General features: G+C 39.7%; 1 protein-coding gene across 3 annotated transcripts in view; it reads right to left on the bottom strand.

Moving 5' to 3' along the window:
- The window catches only part of Acsm3 (acyl-CoA synthetase medium chain family member 3), a 25,001-nt gene extending 1,291 nt beyond the window's left edge, over window positions 1-23,710 (bottom strand). Inside the window, exons 1-13 of one of the 3 annotated variants that reach the window (XM_046432246.2) lie at window positions 23,541-23,710; window positions 20,811-20,925; window positions 15,366-15,639; window positions 14,290-14,500; window positions 10,696-10,903; window positions 8,262-8,405; window positions 7,904-8,060; window positions 7,558-7,637; window positions 6,735-6,858; window positions 5,731-5,811; window positions 4,351-4,452; window positions 3,099-3,226; window positions 2,910-3,009 (exon numbers count right to left, since the gene is read on the bottom strand). In XM_046432246.2, coding sequence (XP_046288202.1) covers window positions 2,910-3,009; window positions 3,099-3,226; window positions 4,351-4,452; window positions 5,731-5,811; window positions 6,735-6,858; window positions 7,558-7,637; window positions 7,904-8,060; window positions 8,262-8,405; window positions 10,696-10,903; window positions 14,290-14,500; window positions 15,366-15,566 — 1,536 coding nt within the window. In that variant the 5' untranslated portion in view covers window positions 15,567-15,639; window positions 20,811-20,925; window positions 23,541-23,710. Of the gene's footprint in view, window positions 1-2,909; window positions 3,010-3,098; window positions 3,227-4,350; window positions 4,453-5,730; window positions 5,812-6,734; window positions 6,859-7,557; window positions 7,638-7,903; window positions 8,061-8,261; window positions 8,406-10,695; window positions 10,904-14,289; window positions 14,501-15,365; window positions 15,640-20,810; window positions 20,931-23,540 lie in introns of all 3 variants that reach the window. The other 2 variants (XM_046432197.2, XM_046432333.2) reach the window with 2 other exon arrangements.
- Between the last annotated feature and the right edge of the window lie 281 nt (window positions 23,711-23,991).

Below are 23,991 nucleotides of genomic sequence, written 5' to 3' on the forward strand. Positions count from 1 at the left end.
GGCTTATAATAATGCCTGTCCCATAGGAAGTCATCAAAAATGATAGTTCATAGGTATGGTAGTAAAAGTACAAAGAGTTAGGGTTTTGTTTTGTTTTATTTTAATTTTTTTAACCTAAAAATAAACATATGGGCTTCAAAGCTTCTCTGAAATTCTGTGAATCTTGGATTTTTCTAAGTCTATGGCTATATCATTCAGTATGGTAGCTACTAGCAATGTGGATGTTTAACTTAAAATCAACCAAAATTAAATTTCCTTAGTCATGGTAGCTGCATTTCAGGTATTAAAATAATCTGAGGCCATTATATTGAATGGTGCAAATATAGGACATTTTTATCATTGCCTAAGGAAGACAGTGGCCTATGGCCTTTTTCAAATTTTCAGAGTGATGTTTGAGCTAAGAAAAATTTAGGAACCAGTCATCTCAACAAATAGTGTTCACCTGTTTATTTCACAATCCAATGTTAAAATAGTATTTAAAGTATCTATTATTTTCAAAAATAACAAATGCAAGTTATCCACTCCTTTAACACATTGGAAATTTTGTCTTTTAAAGAGGCTATAAAAAGCACACATTTTTAAAATCGTGAAAATGTAGTTAAATAGATGAAGTAACTCACTGGCTAAAAAATTTTAAAAGCAAAGTAACCATGTGAAACTCCTGAAAATATTAAAATGTGAAAATCAACTGAGAATGTACAAAAATTATCAATATAGGAGTTAAGTTAAGGAAATACTCATTTTAAACCCTATTTGCTTTTGGATAATTTGCCAGAGAAAAAAATTAAATATTCATGAAAATTGTCAAAAGTAGTTTTTTTTTTTTAAGTTCAAACACTGCAACAGTGTTTAATATAGGCAACAGTGTAAAAATGTACATATTAGATTGAAAGACTATGGTGTAGTTGATTAAAAATTATCAATATTTGGAATCTTGTCCTCAAATCTTCGTTTTATCTGTTTTTTAATTAAATTATTTTAAATTATTCTAATTTGTTATGTGTGATGGCAGAATGCAATTCATTTCATATTGCACACGTAAAGCACAATTTTTTAAGTCACTGATTATACACAAAATATTTTCACACCTTTCTTGTCTTATATGTCATGTACTTAGGGTAATGATGTCTAACTCATTCCACCATCATTCCTATCCCCTTGCCCCCTCCTTTCCCCTCCCTCCCCTGATTAATTCTTCTAGAACTTGTTACCCAAAGACATGGCTGGACCTAACCCGGAAAAGGACCCAACCCAGCTAAAATAGGTCTGCCACCAGAAAGAAAAGAGCTGCTTATGTCCTACAGCACATGGCATGGACCCCTTGTTTGAAACACCCATGCATCTTTTGCCAGGAAATGTTGCAGCCCACAAGTATTGGGAAACTGGCCAAGTCCAAGTCCTATATCAAGACCCCAGAGTTGAATCAGGGCTGCACAACCCACTTATCAGATCTTTGCTCTGTCATCTGTGGGGTATCAGCCAATCCTAGCCCTAAAGTGTCCAGGACCATTGTGTTTCAAGTCAGCACTTGTCTAGGTGGGTAAAGGTAATGAAAGGCATGGGAGAGGCTGAGACTCTGGAAACCTGCCGGTAGAATGCAGTGAAGAGATCTGCTCTTATCTACAGGGACTATATATTCCCTTTCCTAATAAATAGGGTCTTTTGTTATAGAAACATTCCAAACCAGCAAGTGCTGGTCAATATCCAAAACTACTTTGGGCCATTTAGGAAGATTTAAAGCTTATCCTCTTGCATCAAACATTAATTAAGAGAATCAGTCCTGGGACACAAATACACCCTCTTTGTACTACAATAAACCTCTCCCATTTCTGCCTTAAACTTGACCTATTCAGCCACTGAGACTAAATACCTGTAACCCTGCCCCTTACCTGGAACTTCAAGTCCTACACCTGGCATTCGAGATAAGATACTCAAATACATGGAACAGAACATTCTGGACTACTGACGTCAATGTTGTTTTCAAAACTTGATTCAGTGTTTGAGATACTGTCCTCAAATCTTCATTTTATCTGTTTTTGATCAATTCTTCTGGAATTTGCTATACAAGACTGGATATGGACTAGAAAAATACTGTGGGAACATGGAGCCTACTTTTACACAAACGCTGGAGGCGTTTTTGCTTGGCAAAAGAGGCCTGAAGAGCGGCATGGACTGTTAAGCACGATCTACCACACGGTCAGCCCCTTATTTCTGAAACTTCTGCTCATAGGCCTACTCATTTCTACTCATGGCTGCCTCACTTCCTGACTCTGACCTTCATCTCACCACTGATGTCTGACACCAGGTCCTCCTTTGCAATGCCAAGCACCTTATTGGCTTCCACCCCTTTTGGGTAACAATTTGATCCATCTGACTTCTAAAGCCCTGTCCTGGAGTGATTCTGGATGATTGACATCATCCCATCTTTGTCCCAGTACTCCATGGAATTCAAGTTCAGATTCTTTCTAGTACACATTTTTCAGTTTTGGTCTGTAGCAGTTCTTTCTGACTAGCATATTTCTATCTAACTTGCACTTAGTATGTTTTTTTGTTGTTGTTTGTTTGTTTGTTTGTTTTGGTGAGTGTGGAACTGGGGATTGAACCCAGGGCCTCACACATGCTAGGCAAGAACTCTACCACTAAACTATATCCTCAGCCCTTTTTAGTTTGAGACAGAGTCTCAAAGTTGCCCGGGTTGGCCTTTCACTTGTGATCCTCCTGCCTCAGCCTCCTGAGTATCTAGGATTACAGGTATGGTTTACTAATCCACCTGGCTAAGTAAATGAATATTTGTCAGGCTTGCATATGTAGTGAATGAAGCATTTGTTATTCTGTTTCAAGGAAGTACTGTGTAAAAATATGTGTTAGATTGCCAATCAATTATAATTGAAATGAATCAGTTCATTTACCTCTCCTCTGATGGGATCAGGGCTGCTGACAACAGCTGACTCTGCAACCGAAGGGTGCTCCATCAAGGCACTTTCTACCTCAAATGGCCCAATCCGATAACTGAAAAAGCATATGGCAGGAGTCAAGACTCATTCCTGTATACTGATGATCAGTTAACACAGACATACACAGTTGGAGAAGAAAATTACCCAGAGGATAATATGACATCATCCGATCTTGAAACAAACCAAAAATATCCATCTTTATCCATGTACCCTCTGTCACCCGTGACATAGAAGTTGCCTCGTAGAGTTGAAGCTGTTTTTGAAGGCTCATCCTGCCAAAATTAAATAGGCTTTTATTAATGTGACTCTTCTGTTCAGTTGGTTTGTTAAATGTTCAAAGAAAAAGTCTATCTCCTTTGAGAAACCCTTAGAAGGAAGAGGACCAGAGTATGAAATTGGGATGAAATTCCAACATGGACCCAATCCAACCAACCTAAGAGAGGAAAACTATAGTTACAAAGAATAGATAAGTCACAAAACAAATGTTGGAAGAGCTCAGAGAAATAGGTTAATTTAAGCCAGGTGGGGTATCTCATACCTGTGGTCCCAGCAGCTGGCTCAGGAGGCTGAGATAAGAGGATTGCAAGTTCAAAGCCAGCCTCAGCAAAAGTGAAGCACTAAGCAACTTAGTGAGACCCAGTCTCTAAATAAAATGCAGAATAGGGCTGGGGATGTGGCTTAGTGGTTGAGTGCCCCTGAGTTCAATGCCCAGGACCCTGCCCCCTGCCAAAAATAGGCTAATTTAAGTCTTTTGCTAATTGGCTAATACCTAACACTGGTAGAAAAAGAGAGAAATGAATACTCAGAGTTAAAAGAAAGCACCAACACCAAAAACAGAACTCTGGCATAAAAAGAAAAATAAATGAAGAATTGTCATAGTATGTAAAGTTCATGGGCAAGTAGAACCTGGACCTATGCCTCTTATTATATTGAAATAAACTTTGCTTTAATTTGCTTATCATGATTAGAGATGAAATGTGCTTGCAAACAGTAAGGAACTGGAAAGCCTCAAGAGGGAGGAATTTACTTAATCAGATTGCCCTAATACTTGTTCCTCCCACTCCTCCTAAGAAGAGACAGCGCTAATCGGATGTCAGGAAAATGAGTGGGTATGATTTGATGGTTAAGAGGATCAGTGGATGTCAAGAGGATGTGGATGTAACAGGCTGTCTTCTTTCTAGGGCTCCCTTCTTGCCTTTATGACTATCTAGCCTGTGGGACCACTGTGCTCTTTAGTAAGCATTCAAATGTTTTTTCAATTCCCTTTCTGTGGAATTACCATTCAGGAAAATGAATCTCTTCAGAAAGGGACAAGTACCTGCCTAAATGATTTTTTTTTTTTAACCAAGCAGTTTTGAGAAATAGAAAACAAGAGATTTAAAAACAAGTCTCTTACTACATAATGAGTAAAAAGGCCAAATGGTCGGTTAGGTAGAACTTGAATTCCAATATCTCCTTCTTGTTCAGGAGGTAGAATATTGCCACTTTCATCTAAAATCTAAGATAAAACAGAAAAAACATTTTAAGAGAATTTTTATTCAATATCACATCTTAAATCTTAACTTTGTATTTTTTTTACCACTTAGGGATGTAGACTTCAAAAATATATTTTAAGTATGCCTTAGAGAAATGTATATATTTAAATTCTTCTTGCACACATAAAATATTATCAAATGCAGATTGCCAAAATGTGATAACAATTTTCTTAAAGTCTATCATCCAGTAATAATAATCACATTTTGGTAATATTCTTTTAGCAACATAGACATAGAAAAAAATAAGATCACTTTATAATATATAGTTTTGCAATTTGCTTTATCTCCCCCGCCACCCGTGGTACTGGGACTCAAGCCCAAGAGCAATGTCCCTCTGAGCTACATCCCCAGCTCTTTTACTTTGAGATCAGGTCTTGGTAAATTGCCCAGGTGGGCCTTGAGCTTGAGATCCTCCTAACTCAGCCTCCCAAGGTGCTGGGATTATAGGCATGAACCAGGTTATGTAGCAATATATCTTATTAAAAATAAAAACATGGATTTTAGGGTCCTACACAAAATCTATTACATCAGAATTTCCAGGGAAGGCCCCATGTAAGATAGAATCTGAGCTCCCTCCCCTGGAAGTGAATCCATCTTGCCTTTTGGCTGCTGTTGCTTTCTCTTTCATATTAGTGAAAGTTCCCTTGTCTGTCCCTAGCTTTGCAGCTGGGTCAGTCTGAGAACAATTCTGTCCCTGTACACTGTGCAGATGGAGAAGCAGAATATTTCCTAATCACCAGTTGGTAGTAATGGCAGTGGTTACAAAAGCCTGGAAATAGGCAGGCACTCTGAACTTGTGCCTCTTTTGGCCTAGTTGATCCCCACAAGAAGTACTGACCCCCCTCAGCAGATGCATATGATGTTGTGGTTGAGTATGATATTGGAGGCAGATTGCTTGGGATTGTATCCTTACTCTAGCAGCTGCCAGCTATGTGACCTTGGATTTGTTCCTTCTCTATGTCCTTATCAGTAAATGGTTCTAATATTAGTATGTATTTAGGTTCCTCCTGGAAACTAATGAGTTTATACTTATGAAATGCTTGGAACTACATAGTACAATATAGATATTGTAAAGTAATTGGGACCCCAGCTAAAATTTCTAGCCCATATCCATCTTTGTATAGAAATTAAGGTATCATGGAAGTAACATGGAATTGTCTCCAAAACAAGGAGTGGTATATGGGGACAGGTGGGAAACACATTGGGTTGTTAGACATTGTCATGGAAGGGGATGTTCAAACCTTAACATCAAAAGCAGGAGAAGGTTTTCCCATTGAGCCAGGTTTAATTTTCATTCCCTTAAAATTTCCACAGATTAGCACCTAGTGTAAGAAGAAGAAAAAGGGGATATAAGTAACTAAGATTCATTTACTAATCTATCATTCAACAAATATTTAATAAGAACTTAGTATGAACCATGCTCAAAATAAAGTCTCTATTCTCACAGAGTAAAGAGATGGAAAATGTACAAAATATATAATAAAAGTTATAAGACGTAAATCCATAACTAATGTTTATAAAAACATGAGTAGGTTTATATTTGTACTCATTAGAAGGGTATACTAATATTGATATTATGGTTCTGTTTAAATAATTTGTCAATTTTGCTTTTTGTTTTTGGTTATTTTAATTTTGGATCAAGTAATACATTAACAATGATAAGTTCAAGCATTATACAGTGAAGCATCATGAAAAGACAAAACTTCCTTTTAACCTTTTGCTCATCTGCTCCATCTTACCCTTCCTTCTACCAAATAGCCACCTTTGCTCTTACTTCATTAATGTCCCCTAGAATTTCTTCTTATTCTCATCTCTGCAAACTCTTTATAAAGAACTTTCTTGGAATATGTTTGCCAAGGAGATTCTAATAGACTCAATATTTCAAGTAACAAGGAGCTTAGCCAGCATTTTCCATTTTGAGGCAGCCCTAAGGAAGCTCCTTATCACTTTTAGGAGAAACCTTTCTTTACATAGATCCAATATTTTTTCATTTAAAAAAATATCTTAATGCCTTCATGCTGATCAGTTAATAACAGTTTTTCCTCAACAAGTGGCTATTAAACAAGTGTATATTTCAGAGATTTTTTTTCCAACTCGCTTCCTGAGGCTTTTATTATAACTGTTTTCTAGCCACACCACTCCTTCCTGTATCCCTGGAAGATGCACGAGGACATCACAGAGACTTTGGTTTTTATTCATCCGACTAAATCAAGCTGAGCCCCATCTTTTCAGTGGGGTCGGGTACCGTTTCTGTCTGTCCATATCCTTCGTAGATATCCAGGCCCGTCCTGTTTCTCCATTGTTCAATCACCTCTGGGTTGATTGGCTCCCCAGCACTCACGCAGTGATTTAAACTTTTGAATTTATAGCTTCTCAGAAGACAGGAAAGCAGTTAGGTTTAGGAGGAGAAAGTGTAAAGAAGTGGAAATTAAGATTACTTCTGATACAAAATAAGCAGATCATAAAATGACACAGAAAATACCAAATTTTCTTTTCCTTTTCTCCTTTATTTTGAGGGTTGGGTTGGGGAGGACACAACTCTCTGCGAAGAAAAACCAGGGATCCTTAGGGAAGGTAACCCATAATAACATCTTTAATGATCAATTAAAATTTCCCTCACATCTGGAGATGGGAAGTGTTGAGCATTGTGAGTATAGTAAAATTGGTTCAGATTACCAATCTACCCTTTCAAATGGAATCCATAATAGATTTAGAGACATGCATCTTCTTTTCTGTTTGCTGAGACAAGGTTCCAAATAGGAGGAACTTCTCTGCTGTCTCTGCTCAGGTAATAGTCACCATTCAAAAGATTAAGTATCTTCTTGCCTATAAACACTGGACTCAGCTGTAAACATGGCTTCACCCTGCCTTTCCTCTCCTTCCTTGGGGGAACCTGCCCTGGACACAGTAATCACCATTCACAGAATGTCAGCAAGAGGGAGGAAGAAAAGGAAGAGTTTGCTAGATCCTGCACCCCTCCTCGAGAGCAATGTTTTTAGGCAGAAAGGTCTTTTATTTTCTAGCTTTTTCCTCCCTCTACTAAGTGCCTGTTTACCAACATTTCTTACCTGCTCATATCATTCTGTATAAGCATTCGGTATGCAGTTGGCGCTGAACAGAAGACGGTGATGGGAAATTTGGAGAGTGTCTGCAATTTAGAAAAAGCAAACTCTTGGCCTACTACAGCTTTATTATATGCTTAAATATCTATGGTAGGCACAGCACAATGTAGACATTGCTTATTTTAATGTAAATGCACTTACAACTTTTCTCTATTTTTCAGGCTTATTGACTTTCTAGATGTGAAATATCTTAAATCATGTTATCTATCTGATCTTGCAAATTAGGCTATTCACCAGTTAGTGATAATGCTGATGCATTTCTAATGTGGACCTCCCTCTCGCTCTGCCTTACCTGCAGGATGGAAGTTGACTCGAAACGGGGCAAGTGGTGTACAAATACACATGCTCCTTGGATCCAGGGAGAAAAAACGCTGCTCCATGCAGACTTTGCCCAGCCTGTGTCTGAGGTATTCCACATCACATCCGAGGGTGTCAAATCCAGCCAGAACCTGGGAGAATAATAATCCTGATGTATAAATCTGTTAAATTTTAGAAATTTGACATGTATAAATATATGTATAAATTTTTTTAATGGATAAATTTGTTAATTGTGTTAAAATGTTAAATTTGTAGGAAAACACATTTTAAAGGCCAACACATGAATCATCATTTCATTTTTGACACTTCAAGCTGAAGGTCTGTGGAAGTACCTTCCATTTACAGATAATCCTAAACCAAAACTGCTGTGGGTGTGTCCAATCATTTTAGGAGGTCCAGTTGTTCCACTGGTAAAGTAAATGGCCATCATCTCATCGTGTTTTGTCATCACACAGGTGTGGTTGTCACTGGCATGTCTGCAAAGGAAAGAGTGTAATGATTATGTACAGAAAACACAACGCTGTAGACTGTTGCCACTGACAGGGATTTGAGAAGCCATCTCCTCTGATCTCTTCATCTTATGAATCAGGCCCCAGTGACTTGGACTGAATCCCAAGGTAAAAGTTACCCCCACCTCCATCTTTTTAGGTGCTTTCTAGAATCAAAATAAACTTTGCTATCAAAAACTTATAGATAATAAATGATTTTGTGGCTTCTTACTATATGATAAAGAAGGATTAAAGCATAAAAAACAATTGCTGGGCAGAATAAGAATTCTACCCTCTTAAAATCATGGACTTATGAAGAATTTCCCCTTCCTCTGTACTGTGAATGCTTTAAAATGTGATTTAAAAAAAAAAAAATGAGGATGTTGGGCTGCATTTACAGATGGTAGAATACTTGCCTCCCATGTGCAAGGCCCTGGAACCCCAAGCACCACACAACACACACATACACACACACACAGAATTCTAAAAATGATTATGTTAATACAGATCATGAGTAATAACAAGGACTTATAAATTATGGCTGTTCAGTCAAATCTCACCTGCCGCCTATTTTTGTAAATAAAGTTTTGTTGGCACAGAGCCATGTCCATTGGTGTATTAGCTTTTGTTGTTTTTACACTGTAATGGCAGAGCATAAGTCTACGCCCACCAAAACCTTAATATTGAAGCTCCTTTCTCTTTTGTAGAAAATATTTGCCAACTTCTGAAAGGATAGTTTTTCTGTTTCCCCACAAGATTCTGCACAGTTCTGGGTATAATCAAAAATAAGACTGAAGAGGATACAGTCCTCTATCCAGGGAAGGAAGGACTCTGGTGAAAGAGGAAGAAGATCTTTTAGTTCTAAATAATTTGTGCATTAGGGCAGCCAAGAGAAGGCAAACTCTGCATGCATATACATCAGGTATCTAAGAAGTTTATAGATTTATCTGTGAATACTAGGTTCAGAATGAGAGGAAAGAAATATCCAGGCCATAAGAAATATAGAAAAGCTGGTTTCAAACCCAGTCTATGAGTCCAGAATTGTCTTCCTTGAAAATAATACCTATAGTCATGTGCCTATCATCTCCATCAAAGGTACGGTTGTCCTCAAAATCTAAAACTGGCTTATTGTGCTGATCTCTTACTACTAGAGATTGTAAATATAGTGGTTAGGAGTATGGGCTCAGAAGCCAGCTGGCTGTAAAACCCAGCTCTGCCAAACACTACCATCTTACCTTATTCATCTGTATACTTATAGTACCTATCCTCTGGTCATTGTAAGATTTAAGTGACTTAATATATCTGAAGAGCTTAGAACAGCTTCTGAAACACAAACAGTTCCATATAAATGTTAGCTATCATTGCCATTTTAATACTATTTTTGTTAGAATAGTACTTGGTCTTTGATAAGAGTTGGCTATCATAAAGGAGGTAGGAACAAGTCCACAGTTGCAAGCATGCTCCCAAATTCTTGCAAAAATGTAGGAAGCTCATTATAGAAAAGGAAATCTCTGCCAGCCTAATGCTGAGATATGGCCACTACCTGGCAAAGTTCTACTGATTCCTAGAAGCACCCCAGGGAAGGACTTGAACATCAGTGTAACTTCATTTTATAATTGCACCCATTAACATCAATGCTGTTTTATTAATTATAACCCAACAGAAGTGGTGCTATCAGCAGGGGATGTTAGAGCCTACACAGAGGACCAATTATGATCCATTTCCCTGGAAGATGGTAACAGCTTTGTGGTTGGCACGATGATGTACCTGCTGGATCCCTCTACAGGATGAAGGACTTACTCTCCCCAGGAGCTAGGAGCCCTCTTTAGAGATTGCCTTGAATGAAGAGAGCTCTCTCTAGGGACAGTCACCATCCAATAACTGATAGATGTGGGTATATAAGGCCGGGACCTCTTGCTTTAGCTATAAACAGTTTTGAGGTGCCAGTGGGTTGGCCAAGAGTTATTACAGGGAATATATCATGGTTCATTTCTTCCTTTGCCCAATCCCACATCCTTCCCTTTCTTTCATAGTTGTTGATTCCCCAAAAAACACCTTAATAAACATCTTATACACTGTTTTTCATCTCCTTAATTTCTTCCTGGGCATCGCAACCTAAAAAAAAAACACTGCAAGCCCCTCCCTGCTTCAGAGCTTAGTACTACTAAAGCAATAATTAGGAATTGTTTTCTTTGCCTGTTGCTTTAATTAGCATTTGTTTGATCACTACTTTTTGTTATTGCCTTTGTTTCTGTGTTCTACAAGGAAGGCTACTCACTTCATCATCTCCTTGAGGTTCCCCCAACCCTCTCTGGAGTTCTGAGACACAAGTAGCTTGAAGTGGAGATTTTCACATGTAGATGCAACAGCATCCACTGCTGGGGCCAGTGAGTCATCGGTAATAATGCACTTCGCTTTTGAAGTCTGTAGTCTGTAGAGGAGGTCTTTCTGGGTCAGCTGAGTAGTTCCTGGGATAAGAACTGTCCCTAAAGAAGCGATGTTTAGAAGAAAGTTTATTCTCATTATGGATTAGTTAGTCAGTTTACCACGTAAGATATCTATTTGTCTTTCATTATTCTGCTTTTACCCTTCAAGTAAAAGAGTACTTAAAAGTCTCTAAACCTTTTTTTTAATACCTTTATTTCACTTATTTTTATGTGGTTCTGAGGATTGAACCCAGGGTCTTGCATGTGTGAGGCAAGCATTCTACCACTGAGCCACAACCCCAGCCCGCTAAACCTTTTTAAGCCCTCACGTGAGAGGAGAGTAAATGCTGGATAATTATCCTACATTTAAAGATCATTCATAACATAGAGCTTAAAGAGGGTTATGATTGAAAAGTAATATTTCCCAATATTTATTGAGTACTTGAGTTCTAAATGCCCAGTTTCTACATCTATAAAATGGGGATTATAATAATACTGTTACTGGCGGTGTTGCCTCTCTTGAAGAGAAAGTGAGCAAATAAACAAATGCTTATTTTAAAGCCAGAGAAACCACATACATCATAGAAATGTCCTAAATATCTGCAACTGAGTGCCAGTTTTTTATGGAAAATATTACTCAAAGTAAGGAATAAGCTTACTGAGAATTAATACTTTTTAATAATGTACTAATGTAATTATATGCTAATATAATTATACACTAATTAATTATACACTAATATAATTATTTTAATAATTATATACTAAGATTTTTATTGTAATGGCATTTGATAATACATAAAAAGAGTATTTGAAAGTTAAAGGGTGATGAGTTTGTTGCTGGCACTGAGGGTAATAGAATGATCTAAGAACTTAGAAATAAAGGAAATAGATTGTCTCCTAAAGCTAAACTATGTACTCAACTTAATAGATCAGAACAGAGACATGTAGACAGACAATAATTCACAAAGTAGCAAGACTAAACTGTATCCTAATATATGATATATTAACACAGAATTGGTCTCAGAAATGGGTATTGCTGCTACAGAAAATAGATAAAGGAAATTCACTAGAGCAAACTGATGAGTTGATATGGTTTGGATATGACTGGTCCCCCCAAAACTCCTGTGTTAATGCAGGAATGTTCAGAAGTGAAATGATTGGATTGTGAGAGCTGAACCTAATTAATTAGTCCACCTAGACTGAAGGGTGGTAATCTTAGGCAGGTGGGTTGTGGCTGGAGGAGGTGGGCCCTTGGGGTGGTGTGCCCTGAAAGGGTCATCTTCCCTGTGGCCTTTGCCCTTGATCTTCCTGTGCTGGCCATCATGAGGTGAACAGAACTCCTCCGTATTGGCATCAGATCAATATTGGCATCAGATTGGCCATTTTAGGCTGGGAGCCAATTTATCTAGAGGCTCCGAAGTTCCCATTCTGAGGCAATGCTGCTTAACTTCCCATAAGAACTGTGCCTGATTAAAGATCAACCCCACCCCAGCTTATGACACAACTCCTAAGCAGCTTATGACATTTCTCTTGCAGGCTAGAAAGCTGCTCTGTGAGTGCCGACACAATGCTGCTCTCCTTAGAGGGACAGACTTGTCCGTTTGCCTCATGCTACTGACAGTGAATCTTTTGCATGAGATTCTGGTGTGTGGCGTGGTCTTTGGACTTTGCTTGGACTCTGCAAGTGTCCTTTCACTCCACCATTCCCTTCCACCATAATGCTCTGTTTACCCTGGGCCCAGAGCAATGGACTCAGCTGAACATGGAACTAAACCTCTGAAACCATGAGCAAAAATAAACTTTCCCTCCTCTAGATGTTCTTGTCACAGCAACACAAAAGTAACCTATGGGTACATCCAAGCCTGTCTAGGGAAGAAATCTCTGTTAGGGAATTTCACTTTATTGTCCCTTGAATAATGTGGCTGCTAATCAATGTCTGTATTCACACTGGCCTATTTTCATTTTCTCTAACCTACAAGTTATTTTCTGCCTCAGGGACTTTGCACAAGCTTCTCCATTTGACTTTGTTTCCCCTCACCCACACCTTCTCAGGTCTCAGCTTAATATCCCCCTGGCTTCCTCTCCATTTATGTCAAGTACCCTGACAGCAGTGACTCTTGCACCAATTCCTTTGTATCACACTATATGTTCATTTTCCTCATGACTGTCTTATTCCTGGACTCTTAAGCCCACAGCACCTAAAACAGCAGGTACCCAGCAACCTGTTGGATGGAGTGACGTGTGAGTATTAGAAGGATGGGTCAGACTTCCAAATCCTGGTGCAAATAAATTGAATTGTGAATATCACTTGTTCTGAACCGCAAACTGCCAAACTTTAAACTTTGTCTTCTCATGTAGGTCTGTTAAGCTAGGAGAAAGGGGCTACTCATGCCAGAGTGTTTTTACCTTTCATGCAAATGAAAATGTTGGTAATATCATTTTACTCATTCTATTCCATAAGCATAATACTAAGAGCCACCTGTCCCTCTGCCCTGAAATGCAGAGCTCCACTGTCAGATGCATTGACATCAAGAGGCTTCTGATCTACTAAGTGAATGGCCACAACTGATGAATTCACAAAGTTCTTGTCATCCTGAGACTCCAGGAAGAGAGCAGCTCAGTGGGTCAGGATATCAGGGTGTGTTGTCCGAGAAGGTAACATTAAGCTGAGACTGGAAAGTCGGTAAGAATTGTCCATGTGATTAAGTGTATTGGTAAGTAGAAAAGCCAAGAGATAGATTTTCTGCGTAATCATGGAGTATAATGGTGTTACAGCAATAAAAAAAAAATGCTAGTCTTTCATGGTGCATCTAAAGAACTTCAGAGTTTATCTGGTAGGCAATGGAGAAGTATTAAATAATGTTAAACAGCAAAATGATTGCATAAATTGTGTTGTAGGGAAAAGACTGGAATTGGATTGGAGTAGGTGTATGGGCACAAACTTAAGAGCAGAATTAGAAAGAATTTGGGGAGAATCCATTTGGGAGATGGTAAAGATGTGAAATAAAGCAATGGCAATGAATAATATCTGGAGGCAGGTAGGCAGTCAGATTTATAAGGCGTAGTAATTTATTAGGAATGAGGAGTTGGTGGTTGCCTTAGGGGAACAGCTGGGGATAATTAACCAGGGCAGAAACAAAAGCATGAAAAATTGAGTTCTTTTACTATGTAAGTATACTGGATCCTATAGAAGGAGAGGGGAAAGTAGGTATGAAGCTTTAATTGCTTTATAAATCTATTTCACTTTAAAAATCTATTTCACTAACCTAACTTCTCATGTAAGTCAAAAGACAGCATGTTTCCAACACATTTCTATGGGTCCTGAGAATAATACTACATTTTCCAGGGTTCTTCTTCAAATAATATATCCAAATAAGTATCTCATGATTAAAAAAATCTCTCCTCTGGCGTAGTTTATATACGATTGGATTGCAAACATTACTAACCTGTTCGCAAACAGGCCACATTTGCAAGCCACCACTCCGGGATCTTAGGCAGAATCACAATTACTCGATCTCCCTTTTCCAGGGAACAGGTTTCTGTAAGTATATTGGCAAATTTCCTGGACAAAGATCCCAGTTCCTCAAAACTCCACCTCACTTCGTCTCCATTTTCATTGATCCACCAGAAGGCTGGATTGGAAGGCCTCTGTCCAGCCTAAGGAAAGACAAACCAGTCATGGATTTAGAAGTTGTTAGACAGTTAAATTCTATTTCAAGGAACCAATGGAATACATCCTCTGAATATATTCATTAGGACTTACACTGAGTCTTTGGAAATAACTTTGGGGTCCTTATTTTTAGGGAGTGATGTCATTTCTTATTTAGTGCAGTTGCTTCTCTTACCAAAAAGGAATATTACATTCCTTCATATTTCTCTGACTACTGTATCTATGCCTCATTTCCTACCATTTCTGACTCTTAAGGGTCACTTTTTATTTTTTTAGATGTTGATAGACTGTTTATTTTATTCATTTATTTATATGCAGTACTGAAAATTGAACCCAGTGCCTCACACATGCTGGGCAAGCGCTCTACCACTGAGCCACAACCCCAGGCCTAGAGTCACTTTTCACTATTACTTTTTTAAAAAATATTTTGTTTTAGTTGTAGTTGGACACAATACCTTTATTTTATTTATTTATTTTTATGTGGTGCTGAGGATCGAACCCAGAGCCCCACACATGCTAGGCAAGCGCTCTATCACTAAGCCACAACCTCAGCCTTCAGTATACTTTTTGTTTTTTAAAAAAACAACCTGATTATACTGACATCATGGGCCAGATAATTATTTATTCTGTAAAGAACTGTCCTTTATATTAGTTTTTTTTTTTTTCCTAAGCAGCATCCCTCACCTCTATCCATTAAATACTAGTAGCAGCCTCCCTTACCCCCCAGTCCCCTTCCTCCACCCTCATTTTCCTAGGACAACAAAAATGTCTCCAGACGTTGCTAAATGTCCACAGGGGGCAAAATTGCTCCCAGCTCAGAAACTGTCATCTGACTGGCCCCTTTCTCCATACCATCTCCATATTGGTCCACTGGTCCAGGACATCTTTAGCAAAGTTGAAGTACTCTGGAATCTCCAATTTGAAGTCCTGTTTCATGGACTCATAGTTGGAGAAATTCTGAGGGGTTGCTGTTCTGTGCTCTGTATGCAAATCTCTCACAAAACCAGAAATTGTGAGGCGCTGAAAACACTTGGCACGGAGTAGTAGCGACATGGCGACAAGCACTAGCTAGCGTCAATTTTCTTGGATGTTTTAGCACTCAAGATTTCCATGGAGACTAATTAATCTAAAAGACAAACAAAAAGGTCATACATTTATTTCTGTTCCAAGGGTAGCCATACCCCAAAGCAGCTAAGTTTTATTATTATTGACTAGTACCACCACCACCACTACCACCACCACCATCATTGAATCATTTTCTGAATACTCCCTATATTCTAAAAACTGTGCTCAGTATTTTACATTAACACTGTTACCATCAGTGTTTATTGATAGTGAAAATTACTAGCAAGAGAACTTGGGCTGGATTTAAACCCAGAACCATCAGGTCTCAGCCCATTCTAATGTACTATTGCTTCCCACATGTATTTCTAAAGAAATAAAGATCTGGAATACCCAGGTAATCTCATTGTTTGCAAAAGGATAAAGCCTTCTTGTCTTTTATCTGCAGATTTCAAAGGAGTACAAAAAATTAAGGAGAGTTTTTCACAATGGATAATCTACAGATGAAGAAATGAAGAGTAGCCCACTACCAAATAGTCATGAAAGTAGTTTATAATCTGTCTAGTTTATAGGCTGCAGTTCCCATGCTCTCAGTAAGAGCCCACGCGACCTTCGAGTCCTAGAAGCTGCATTTGTTGGAGATGTAATAATAGGGCTTTAACCTTTAGGGATTTTTGTGGGGGAGGCCCCTTGGGGCTCCCTAGCCCTCCCTTCTTCTGTGGGAAATAATTTGATCACAATGTTATTTATTTGTTGAGGCTGTTAAAGATACTGCTCTAGGGATTGTGAATATTTGGGGCTCTCCTCTTTATAATTTGTGTAATTTTCTAAATTTTACTTTTTGTAAATTACTTTTTTGTAAATGTGTTACTTTCATAATCATTAAATCATAACTTTAACTGCAATTCTAGCTTTTTGGTACATAAGGCAGCCTGGCTGTTGGAAACATTTCTGTATTGATAAACTGCCCAAACAATCAGATATCAGCTTAGTTTTCTCCTAGATGGACCTGGGGTTTGGGCCTCATGTTGATGTACTAAATTGGAAGCCTGGATACTTCTTCTGACCTTCTCACTTCTTTGTGTGAGGACCTGATAAGTCAGTTTTCTTGAGCCCTCTGAGATCATCTGGTTTGAGCTTCATTTTTCACTTGCAAAGACATCTGGAGCTCCAGAGAGGAGAGGCAACTGGTTTCAACCTGTCATATTAGAGTTAGAACCCAAACTCTCTTGTTTTGAATTCCCATTTGAATGTTTTTACTTCAGTCCAGTATTATTTCATAAAGCAGTGATTCTCAATTTTGGCCATATATTTGAACCATTAGAAAAGCTTTTTTTAAAAAACCTGATGACTAAGTCTTAGACCAATTAAATCAGCATCTTTGGGAGTGGACCCTGGGTCCATATTTTTAGAAATTCCTTGGAGGTTTCTAATGCAAGGCCAAGGGTTAAGAATCATTCATCTAAAGTCTTTGAACCAGTAGCATCAGCATCACCTAGAAGCTTGCTAGAAACACATAATCTCAGGCCCCAGACCCACTGAATTAATGGAGTTAATCTTTGAACAGGATTCCCAGGGGGTTAGTGTGTACCTTCAAGCATAAAAAGCACTGGATCATACCACGTTGGCGAAATACATTAGCTATTGAACCATACAGACATGTGATAGGGTCCAAGTTTAGTCACTTATGAACTGTAACCTTAAGTGGATTATTAACCACTTTGAACCTCAGTTTGACATTTTACCAGTGGAGAGACAAATAGAACCTCTGTCAGAGAGTTGCTCCAAAGACTGAATATAATAATGCATGCAAAAATGTTTACCATAGTGCCTGCCATATTACTCTCTATTATTCTACTAGAACAGGGGTTGGCAAACTTTTTCTATAAAGAGATAAACAATAAACATTCTGTTCAGGTCTTTGCAAACCATACCTGATCTCTGTTGCAACTATTCAATTCTGTTGTAGCCATTGATAATACATTACTAATAGGCGTGGATGGGTTTTCCAAAAAATCTTATTTATGAATATGAAAACTTGAATTTGATGGAGTTTTATGGGTTAAAATTTTTTTCAATCATTTAAAAATGGGAAAACCATTCTCAGTTTGCAGGCTGTGCAAAAACAGGCAGAGGCTGGATTTATCCCATGGGCTGCAGTTTGCTGGTTATAGTAGAATATAAATTTAATGAGGGAGGAGCCTTCCTTGTCTGTTACATCCCTGCTATTATCCTTGACAATTATAATAGAATTTGGCATAGAGTCGGTGCTTAAGAAACATGTTGAATTAATAAGAAATTTTTTTAGAAGTGAGAACTTTTGGATGCAGTTAACTTCAATAACTCAGGATTACAGTAGACCTAAGAAGGACCTCTGCTACTTAATCAGAGTTATGTGACTACCTGCACTGTCCACATGTAACTGTTTAAGTTAATTTAAATAAAATCTAAAAATCAGTTCTTTACTCCCTTTGGCTGTATTTCGAGTGCTTAATGGCCACACATGGCTAGTGGCTATGATGTATGGGTCAGTGCAGACATAAAAAATTTCTATTATTGCAGGGAATTCTTCTGGATAGTATTAATAGTGTTGATAATAACTCAGAACTGGACTTATATAGTACATTAAAATACAGGAAAATCAAAGGATAGGTTTCCTGAGATAAGATTTCTCTAAGGATCCAGGTTTAGTAAGTGTTGCCCACCTCTATTCTCTTGCCTAAAGGGTGTAGGAGGAAAAGCATTAACAGAAACGTCAGGCTCTAAAGAGAAAAAACTGTTCTTTGGTACAGAAATAAAATCACTCTGAGGCCTAGTTTCCTTGGAGATTAAGTTCTTAAGTCCTCAAATGTCATTTGGCTTGGCATTGGGGACTGGGTAGAGAAAGAACTACTCGTCTTTGCTCTTTGTTGGCAAAATGCTACTTGCCATTTTGGCTGCTGTCTGTCCTAACAGAATTAGCAATAGGTTTCTTTCCACTGAAGCAAAGAGTCAACACTAAGTGTTTAGATGTAATTTGTCTCTGTTCTTAATTTTTTGCATAATGACTTCAAGTGATTCAAAAAAATACCAAAGGTGCATTGTCGGGTTTTTTAGCCTCCCGTTTCCTCCTGACCTGTGGGAGAGATGGGGAAAGCACGCCCCAACCAGGACCAGCCGAGAAAGGTAAAGGCCAGGCGCCCACACCCAGCCCTCCTTCCCCGAGGACAATCAGGCAGGCCAGGGAGAACAGTCAAAGCAGGATCTCATGTAATGAGAAAACCTACACAGCTAATATAATGTACAGGAGCCAACCAGGATAAAGGTCAGCAGGGTGGGGAGAATTTACATCTACACCCATCCTACATGCAGGAATGTCGTGAGGGCAGAAGGGTTCTGAGCCTATCCTAGAGGTGGTCCGATTCTTCATCACAACCCAGGGCAATGCCTTCTGGCTAATCGCTGGGTGCTCTCTTAGCCACATGTGACCCCAGGACTGGGAAGCGGGTGCAGCCAGCAAGTTAAGTTTCCTCTTTTCTGATGCAACATGCCCCACGTTACATCATGCCCTACCTCTCCCCCGTTTTGTTTTATTAGCAGATGTTTGCCTTACTTGAGAGTGTGTCTGTCTTAGGTCGTCCCCCTCTGGGGATCTTACCCGTCATTGATTACCACTCTGGCTCTTCAGGCAGTTCACCTGCAGGGTCGGCAGACCCAATGGGAAGCTTTATGGAAGGGAGACGGCTATTGCCTACGAAGGAAACCTTTCTGCTCCTGGCTTACACCTGCATGTCCTGGTAGGGGCCTTGGCCAACCTCATAGAGTTCCCAGTCAGTATCTTGTAAGACAGCATGTTGCTGCCGGACCACCATCAGTTGAATAGCTCTGGCTCGATAAGGGAGCCACCCGTTTAGCCCAGTCCATAGAAAGCTAGATTGCAATTCGTTCTACAGTTTTTAAGGTCTTTTTGTCGTCTCTTGATCTTGTCTTGGATGAAACCAGAGTGATTGGCATAGAAGCAGCATAACATCAAATTTGGACTTACAATCCCTTTGCCAATGAAATCCCTTTCTACACCGGGGGCAGGGCATCTTAGGTGGAGTATGACCTTTAGTTTGGCCTGAGGGACGTCCCCCGCGGGGCACCGGGTCTTATTGGGCCTGTAGGGCACTCTCTCTTGAAGTGGCCCTGTTGACCACATCCATAACAAACCCCTCTCCCGGCTCCACTGGAAGAGGCTAGGGCAGTAGTAAGGACCTCAGCAAGCGAAGCCGTTTGGGCCTGCAAGGCCACGACCAACGACTGTGATTGGTGGGCCTGAGTACCGACATCCTTAGTGGCCACCTATCCACCTCCCCATAGATCTGTCCTTCATCCCCGCACAGGCTAGTTTGTGGTCTGTGGTCATCCCCTCCCAGACCAGCATCTTGACAAACTGGTCCCGAAGAGGCCCTGGGGGGAATTTCCTTTGGAGGCTCTTTTCCACCCTATCGATGAAGGTGGCAAGATCCTCAGTAGCCCTCTGAGTAATTCCTGCTACTGGGGGCTCTGAGGAGCCTTCCTCCAACTTTTTCCATGCTGCAAGCCCCAAAGCCCATACCTGCTCCTGGTAGGGGGCAGGGATAGCAGCCTGCTGAAGGCCTATGGAAAATTGATCACTGGACCCCGACAACATCCCATAAATTACAGGAACCGGGGGATTAACAGCCTGATTTCTCTCAGCCTGAGCATGGCACTCCTCATTAAAGAAAGCACACCATTTCAGGTACAGGGGACCAGGAAGCACAGCCTTGGTTAAGTTTTTCCAGTCTTGGGTGGTACACTGTTGATGGGCCAGACCCTGGAGGATGATTTCGGCCCAGGGCGAATTAGGTCCATCCTCGGGGATGGCCTTTTTGAGTTCTTTCAAGTCCTGGTCCTCCCAGGGATACCATAAGGCCGGTCTGTTGCCCCCAGGGTTAACATTTACTGGGAAAGCCATACACGATGGGGATGAGTGTGACGGAGGTGGCTCCCTATCCCGACTGCCTACCATGTGTTCCTGAACAGGAGCACTTGGTGCGGAACCCAGAGGACCAGGCCGGAGATCAAAAAGGTCTAGGAGGCCATGGTCAGAGTGAGGCTTTAAGCCTCTCTCCTCCTGGACAGCGAGAGGACTGACTCGCTGTGACCCAAGTCTGTCCTCAACAAGGATTTCCCAATTTGAGTCGTCCTACTTAGTGCAAGATTGCCCCATCTTTCTAGGGGTACCCTTACCTTGGAAAACTCGCTTGGCTTGGCTGGGCTCGATACTCTCACTCTTGGTGAACTGAGTTCTTCGTGCCCCGCGTGGGGCGCCAGATGTCAGGGGTTTTTAGCCTCCAGTTTCCACCTGACCTTCGGGAGAGATGCAGAGATGGGGAAAGCACACCCCGGAGCTGAGAAAGGTAAAGGTTGACTGGCTGCCCACACCCAGCCCTCCCTTGCCGGAGGACAATCAGGCAGGCCAGGGAGAACAGTCAAAGCAGGATGTCATTTAATGAGAAAACCTACACAGCTAATATAATGTACAGGAGCCAATCAGGGTAAAGATCAGCAGGGTGGGGAGAATTTACATCTACACCCATCCTACACGCAGTAAGGGTTCTGAGCCTATCCTAGGGGTGGTTCGATTCTTCATCACAACCCAGGGCAATGCCTTCTGGCTAATCGCTAGGTGCTCTCTTAGCCACATGTGGCCCCAGGATTGGGAAGCGGGTGCAGCCAGCAATTTAAGTTTCCTCTTTTCTGATGCACCATGCCCCACATTACATCATGCCCTACAGTACATGGTGAAAAATCTTGAGTCTTGAGTCTTCCCAGTTCCATACCTCTCAAGGAATTTCTGTTATTCTTTCTATGCATCTTTCAGGTTTCTTTCGGTGCATTTGAGCAAATATGACTATAGATTATTTTTTCCCACCACTTTACACAACAGATAGCCTAGATACACACTGTTCTGACCACTGAAAACATTTTTTAAAATGTGTTTCTAGAGACCTCTTCATATCAGTATATGATGCTCTTCATTGATTGCATTTGTTTAAAATAGCTACATTAAATTCTAATGAATGGCTACGCCATAATTTCTTTCTTTTTTTAATTTGTTCTTTTTAGTTATACATGACCGTACCCATAACTTCTTTAACCCACATTCCTAGCAATAATCACTTGAGTTGTCTGTATTATTTTGCAGTTTGTATGAAAATTTGAAACTATTTCCTTCAAAAGAAATATCCTGATTCTTTGTCTCATTACTTGGATGTAAAAACAAATAGTATTTAAAAATAGTTAAGATGTACAATAAAATGATTTCTGATCCTCTTAAAATAAAAAGGCAGGAATTTAGACTAGTTAGAACTGGGACATTACACTTCATTCTTGGTAGCTTAGTATGTTTCGTTTATTATTCAGCAGATACTGAGAACCTACTATGAAAACATTTTGCAGACATAGAGGATATACAGGTGAATGAACAAGACTCTTTTCTGTTGAGAAAAAACAAATAAGTGTGCTGTATAAAAAGAAACAGTAACAGGAGAAAAGGGAGCCTTTTTTAGGAGGTCTCTCTGGGGAATGACATTTTTGCTGAGATCTGGTGAGTGGCTTCACTGTGCTGAACATTTTGCATTGATTTGTCATTTCCATTTTACAAACAAGGACATAAAGACAAGTGCATGAATATCCAAATTGAATAACACCCTCATTCATTCACCAGACACTTCCTAAGCACTTACATGCCAGGCTTATAATACATGCTGAAAATACAGATGCAAGCAAAATATAACTAGTCTTGCCCCCATGAAGCTTACAGACTATTAAACAAGTATGCACATATTGTAATTAGGGATAAATACACTGTAGTCAGCTTGCTGATACTAAGTAGAATCAGTAGTCAGTATGATTTCTTCCCTATCCCTGATACAAAACCCTGATACACAACATCCATAATCCTTCAAACATACATTAAAAAGAAACTTGAACAGCCATTTGGAGCTTAAAATGAACCTAACCATTTTATTCTACCAGAAAGACAATACACAACATCCTTCTCACCAAAACCATAATATTGCCTTTTCCCCATAAAAGCTCAGTTCCTACCTTTTTAATGATCTTAACATTTGTAAAATTCCTTGTAGATGAAAGAACTGAGGTAACTTTTCTCGGATGAGACCAGAGTTTTACACCAAGTCAACAGAAATATTGCCAGAGAAAATTCTTCTAAGCAAGACAGCACCACTGGCTGGTCAGATGGCCTTTTAAAAGTATTTAAGGTCTCATCTGAAATGCATTATGTCTGTATAATCATAGATGCCAACAGGGCTTCCCTACATCTCCATAAACACTCCTCCCCATAACTTACCAAATAATAACAGTGTTTTGTTGTTTATGGCCCAGACATTCTTCCTGCCCCCAATAAGATCTTGCCTGAAACCTCTCCCATATACAACTCTTGCAGCTTCCCTCAATTGACCACCTAATGGAGAATAGCAGCTGCCCCCAAATTCTTAGATTTTGCATTTGTATGTTTCTCAAAGTTTCCTAGAACTTGTTTGCATGCTTTCTGGAAGACATAGAAGATGTATTTCCATCTGCTACTGAGCAGGGTGGGAGCTAAGTGAACAATACATTGAAAAACTCAGCTAGCTGCTCTTCAGTCTCAAAATTTGTTTGAAAACATTTTACCTAGTAAATGCATGAACATGATTTAAAAAGATCAAAAAGCACCAGAAGTCTTGAAATGAAAATTCAGCTGCTGTGCTTACAGCCTTTTCTGTGTGCATACTCCTCATCACTTACTGAATGGAGTTTCACACACCAACTGAGAAATTCTGAGAGAAATTCCTTGGCTGCCCCTGACTTCAGTGACAGCATGTCTTTGGATCAGTTGATTTTGCTTCTTTATAATTTATTATCTTTGCTCGAAAAAAAAAAAGTCTGTATCAGCACAGCAAATCAGGTACTCACTAAAATTATGGCTTCTGACACAGCTGGAGGTGGTGGCAGATGTATTTCCTGGAAGAGCAGTCCTGAAATTTGATTTCCCACCTTTGCTTTAGTCTTGTTAGTGGCCAAAGAGGAGAGAAGTGGTGTGACAGTCACAAGTAGTCAATGTGCCCAGAATGGTTTCTTTTCTTGATTGGTAGAATATCTTTGGAGGGAGGAGCAGGAACTCAGGGCTAAATTTACACTGAAAGTTTATGCAATCCTTGGCTGTCCTGCTTACAGGTAATGATTACATTCATTGGCAGGCTTCTAGCAGGCTGGGAAAGCAATTTATTCACAAGCAGGACAGTGCCCCAGAAGATGCTGGAAGGGTTAGTCTTGTGAAGGGACAGAGGAAGTTCTCAGAAGGAGGAAATAACAAATGGAAGAATATGTAGAGATATTTGAAATGCGGGGGGCGGGGGAAGGAAAG

Source organism: Marmota monax, unplaced genomic scaffold, assembly GCF_021218885.2.
Source record: "Marmota monax isolate L192 unplaced genomic scaffold, Marmota_monax_Labrador192_F-V1.1 WCK01_AAM20220418_F8-fsc00035, whole genome shotgun sequence".
Taxonomy (NCBI): domain Eukaryota; kingdom Metazoa; phylum Chordata; class Mammalia; order Rodentia; family Sciuridae; genus Marmota; species Marmota monax.